General features: G+C 39.6%; 1 protein-coding gene across 1 annotated transcript; it reads left to right on the top strand.

Annotated features, from left to right (window-relative positions):
• Positions 1–488: 488 nt before the first annotated feature.
• LOC139835364 (uncharacterized) lies at positions 489–5261 on the top strand. The gene is made up of 3 exons (XM_071825214.1): positions 489–774; positions 853–1075; positions 4989–5261. Exons 1-3 carry the CDS (start codon positions 577–579, stop codon positions 5132–5134), a joined length of 567 nt encoding a protein of 188 aa, XP_071681315.1. The 5' UTR covers positions 489–576; the 3' UTR covers positions 5135–5261.
• Positions 5262–5676: the final 415 nt, after the last annotated feature.

The raw sequence follows: 5676 nt of genomic DNA, 5'->3' as shown, positions 1-5676 counted from the left end.
GATTTTTTTCGTCTTCGCTTTGAGGTGGAAGGCTTTCAACCTCCTCCGAACTCTGATGCTACAAATGATAAGGTGCCTAGGAATGATGATGATATGGATCATGATGCTACAAATAATAATTCTGAAACTCATGAGAAGGATAGAGAAGTTAAGAGAAAGAAAAATGAGGATAGTGGTAAGGGTAATACTAATGAAACTCAATCTCGAACCTCGCCTCCTGGGAATTCTTTGTCTACCACACCTGTAATGTCTGGCTCTATTGAGGGTCATTTTCATCAAGATGTGGTTTCAATTGAGGCGACCGGCTCTCCTAGGTATGTTGAGATGGATTCTGATGTTATTTCTAAAGTTGCACTGTCCACTCCTAAATTTCTTGAACCTCTTTTCAGTGCGGTTGATAATCTTGTAAATGAGGAGGACACTATTTTGAGCTCGTCTCTTTTTGTGGATAACACGATGGATGCATCCTTGGTTGAATCTACTGGCTGTGTGTCTTCGGGCGTCCATGTGGATACTGGGATCGGCCGATCGTCGCTCTTTAATTTACATGGCTCATGCAAGCCTACTTTGGCAGTGATGTCGTCCGCTGGAGGCAAGGCGGCGGTGCATGGCACATGCAGTGGACTGCCTCTGTATGGTCCAGGTGCGCCGATGGGGGCGACGTCGATCATTGTTGGCCGTGATTGTGTCAGCAGTACGGCCATGGCACCGGCTAATTCTTTGCCGCATTCTAGTGATGGTCCTGATGTACATCTGAGTACTCCTAATGGCAGGGTTAGTGCAATTCATGATGGCTCAATTTTGTTTGATCATTTGAATGTTGCAAATCTTACGAATATTCCTGTGTCGCAGGTTGATTATGCAGCTAAGTCTCCTGTGTCACCGGCTGTAATGTATACCCCGGTGTCCCAGGGCTTTTCTAAGGAAGAGGTTGTGGCTTTTGGCGGGATTCAATCTAAGAAGGTTAAAGGTGTGAGGTCTAGTGGAAGGATCCGGGCACAATGTAATGCTGATGTCCCGCAACTTGAGAGGGCTATGTTGTTGGCACAAAAGCGTGATGATCAATATGGCCAAGGTACTATGTCCTCTCAGTCACATTCTTTACTGTCCTTTTCGGATAACCATATTATTAATAATGCTAGTATGCTGGGGATTTCTATGGGTAGTAATTCGGTGGACCGGATTAAGGCTGCTCGTCTCATTAAGGATAACGAATTACAAAGAACTCTAACCGTCCTTAAAAATAATGCTGCTGTTGAGAATAATGATACTACGCCTTGCCTTATTGTGTCAAGAGCTTCTGATCTTTCGGATGATTTAGAAGATGAGACTTTTATAGATGAGAGTTTTGTGCATACCTCTACGGTGGCAAATAAAGGAAAGCGTAATAGAAAGAAAAAATCTTATGATAAGACTAAGGTACGTAGAAGTCATCGTCTTAGACTAAAATCTCAAAGATCTTAATAAATGGATTCTTTACGTGGTTTGACTTGGAATAGTGAGGGTTTTAGAGATCCGGGTAAACACCTTTTTGTAAAAGAATCTATCCGGGAATATAAGTTGGATTTCATTGCTATTGTTGAAACCGGCAGATCAAATTTTACTGTACCTTTCTTGAGAGACCTTTCATGTGGAAAAGATTTTAGTTGGTATTGTCTTCCTCCTCATGGTCGCTCCGGGGGTATTCTTGTAGGTATTAATGATAATACTTTAAAGGTTACCAAGGTTGACAATGGGGATTTTTGTGTTAAGCTAACCCTTAAATCTAAAAGTGACGGGTTTGAGTGGGTTTTGGTACCTGTTTATGGCGCTGCCCAGGATGCTCTTAAACATGAGTTTTTATCGGAGTTAGTGCGATTATGTGAGGCAGAAACTTTACCTATGCTTTTAGCCGGAGATTTTAATATTCTTAGGAGACCGGAGGAGAAAAGTAATGATAACTATAATCCTCGGTGGCCTTTTATTTTTAATGCAATCATTGAGAGTTTAAATTTGCGTGAAATTGCACTCTCGGGTCGTCAATTTACATGGGCTAGCCGACGGGTAAATCCTACTTTTGAGAAGCTGGATCGTGTGTTGGCGAGTGTCGATTGGGAACAGAAATTTCCATTAGTCTCGGTCAGAACTTTATCTCGTTCGGGATCCGATCATACACCTTTGTTGATTGATTCAGGTAATCATGCTCACTTGGGGAATAAATCTCGTTTCTCCTTTGAATTGTCCTGGTTTGATCAAGAAGGTTTCTATGATATGGTGGCAACTGAATGGGCTGCGGGTCCTGTTGGGTTACTCCGATTGATACTTGGCAGAAAAAAATTCGGCATCTTCGTCGTTATCTTAGAGGTTGGGCTAAAAACTTAAGTGGGAAATATAAATTAGAAAAGGAGAGGCTTCTTAAGATTATTGATTATTTAGATATTAAAGCTGAGACTTGTCCCTTATCTAATGATGAGAGGGGTCAGTTAAAGTTAGCTAATGACAAATTAAGTAAGCTTAGACGTGATGAGGAAACGAAATGGGCTCAACGGGCTAAAGTTAAATTTGTGCAAGAAGGTGGAAATAATACAAAATACTTTCATTTAATAGCTAATGGGAAGCATCGGAAAAAGAAATTTTTTCAGCTTGAGCAGGAAGAGGGTACTATTGTGGGCGATGAAAACCTTAAGATTTATATAACTGAGTACTATAAGAAACTTTTTGGTGATCCGCCACAAAATTCGGTCACGATGATGGAGGATAGGATTCATGATATCCCTCAATTATCAGCGGATGAAAATGAGTTGTTGATTAAAGATTACTCTTTGGAGGAAGTTCATGAGGCAATATCCCAGATGGAACGTAATAAAGCTCCGGGACCGGATGGGTTCCCTGCGGAGTTCTATCAAATGTTTTGGGAAGTAATAAAATTTGATTTAATGGCGCTGTTCGCTTCCTTCCAAAGAGGTGATCTACCTTTATACAAATTAAATTTTGGAGTTATCACTTTGTTACCCAAAAAAGAAAATGCAACGCAAATTCAACAATATAGACCTATATGTTTGCTTAACGTTAGTTTTAAGATTTTTACTAAAGTGGCGACTATTCGAATTTCTGACATAGCTCATAAGGTGATTAGACCTACTCAGACTGCGTTTATGCCAGGGCGACATATTTTAGAGGGTGTTGTTGTGCTTCATGAGTCCATTCACGAGTTGCATAGGAAAAAACTTGATGGTGTTCTTTTCAAAATTGACTTTGAGAAGGCATACGATAAAGTAAGATGGCCGTTCCTGCAGCAAGTTCTGCGCATGAAAGGGTTTTATGAGATCTGGTGTGATCGGATTAAGCACTATGTGCAGGGTGGGAGTGTGGGAATTAAGGTAAATGATGATATTGGTCATAACTTCCAAACTCGAAAGGGATTGAGGCAAGGGGATCCTTTGTCCCCAATTCTCTTTAACATTGTCGCTGATATGTTAGCCATTTTGATTGCGCGGGCTAAGGAGGTGGGTCAGATTGGGGGTCTTTTACCTCATTTGGTTGATGGTGGCATTTCTATTTTACAATATGCTGATGATACGATATTGTTCATGGAACATGATGTTGCTAAGGCTCTAAATATGAAGTTGATTCTTTGCGTTTTTGAGCAACTCTCTGGTTTAAAAATCAACTTTCACAAGAGTGAGATTTTTTGTTTTGGTAAGGCCAAAGATATTGAAAACCAATATATGCAGATCTTCGGATGTGAGGCTGGGGTATTGCCGTTTAAGTATCTTGGGATCCCTATTCACCATCGTATTTTGAGAAATGCTGAGTGGAATCCGGTTGAAAATCGTTTTTCTTCTAAACTAGGTTGTTGGAGGAGTAAAATGCTTTCTTATGGGGATAGGCTGGTTCTCATTAATTCGGTCTTAACTAGTCTACCAATGTTTATGTTGTCTTTTTTGGAGATTCCGGTGGGTGTCCGGAAGAGACTAGATTTTTTTAGATCTAATTTTTTCTGGCAGTCTGATGAAAACAAAAGAAAATATAGGCTCTCTAAATGGAACATAATCTGTAGACCGAAAGAGCAAGGGGGCCTCGATATTGAGGTATTAGAGGTTAAAAACAAATGTTTGCTTAGTAAATGGCTGTTCAAACTTCTTACTGAGGAGGGTATGTGGCAGCAAATTTTGCATAACAAATATCTTCGATCGAAAACCTTAGCTCAAGTGGAAGCAAAGCCTACGGATTCGCCTTTTTGGAAAGGGCTTATGAAAGTAAAAGTTGATTTCTTTAATAGGGGTTATTTTAAAGTGGGGGATGGTACTTCTGTTCGTTTCTGGGAGGATGTTTGGCTAGAGAATGTTCCTCTATCGCAACAATATCCATCTCTTTACAATATAGTTCAACACAAGAATGTTTTGGTGTCCACTGTGTTAGCTCAAACACCGTTAAACATTACCTTTCGGAGGAGTCTAAATGAACCAAAATATATTGAGTGGTTACACTTGTGCCAGAGGCTCATGGCTATTAACATTAATTCGGAACCTGATAAATTTGTATGGAGGCTTACAGATTCCGGGTTGTTTACAGTTAAATCTATGTATCTTGACTATATGAATGGTCATACAAGATTTTTGTGTAAGTATTTATGGAAACTAAAAATCCCCTTGAAAATTAAAATATTCATGTGGTTTCTCAATAACAAGGTTCTTCTTACAAAGGATAATTTGGCAAAGCGTAGGTGGACTGGATCTCAAAAGTGTTGTTTTTGTGATGCTAATGAAACGGTTCATCATTTGTTCCTTGCATGTCCTTTTGTTAAAATTGTTTGGAGAATGATTTATTTTGCATATAACATACCACCTCCGTTGAATATTAATAATATGTTTGGGAACTGGTTAAATGGAGTTCCAACGAAGGATAAGACTAAAATTAGGATTGGGATTTCTGCTATATGCTGGACAATTTGGCGAACCAGAAATGATATTGTGTTTAATAATCAAAAGGGTACTAACTTTTTGCAGGTTATTCTTCGAGCTGTGCACTGGATTCAACTTTGGGCTTTCCTTCTTCCGGAGGACCAGCGCAAGGATTTGGTTACTGGGTGCAATCGGCTGTTGGAGGTCACTCAGGACTTCTTTTTCCGGGCTACTGGATGGCGACACAGTAATAGGATAGAGTATGGCTAGCCTTGTTTCGTGTCGTTTGTTCCGTTGGTTGATTCATGTTGCAACCATGGTTGACCCATGATTGTAATCTTAATTTCGATCGTACTTTAAACGCTGAATATTTCAATAAAATGGCTGTGTGCATCATTTGATGCAGAGGCCGGGGCTCCCTTTATCTAAAAAAAACTACCATGTGGCGAAAATTTGTCTAATGTGTCTTTTTTTAACTATTTAATGAGTAAAGATAAACTTTATCGTGTGACTCCAATATCTTCTTCATAATAAAATATAAACCTGTAAGCACAGATGCAACAAAATTGAACCGTCACTTTAGAACTTCACTTAGCCTATCTACAGATTTACTTAAAAAACTTTGTATATTGCGAGCTATCATCAAGCAGAGGGGTACCTCACGTAAAGACCTGCATAACTAACACGTACTACGTCTATACTTATTTAAGTGACGCCAGGTACAACATGCATACGTTGCTTTTTGTACATAGCTCGCGTCGATTTAATCGGAATAGAGGGAGTAATTATGAAG

Source organism: Lolium perenne, chromosome 2, assembly GCF_019359855.2.
Source record: "Lolium perenne isolate Kyuss_39 chromosome 2, Kyuss_2.0, whole genome shotgun sequence".
Taxonomy (NCBI): domain Eukaryota; kingdom Viridiplantae; phylum Streptophyta; class Magnoliopsida; order Poales; family Poaceae; genus Lolium; species Lolium perenne.
Note: the sequence above shows the minus strand (reverse complement) of the source record. Positions and strands in the feature narration are given on the sequence as shown.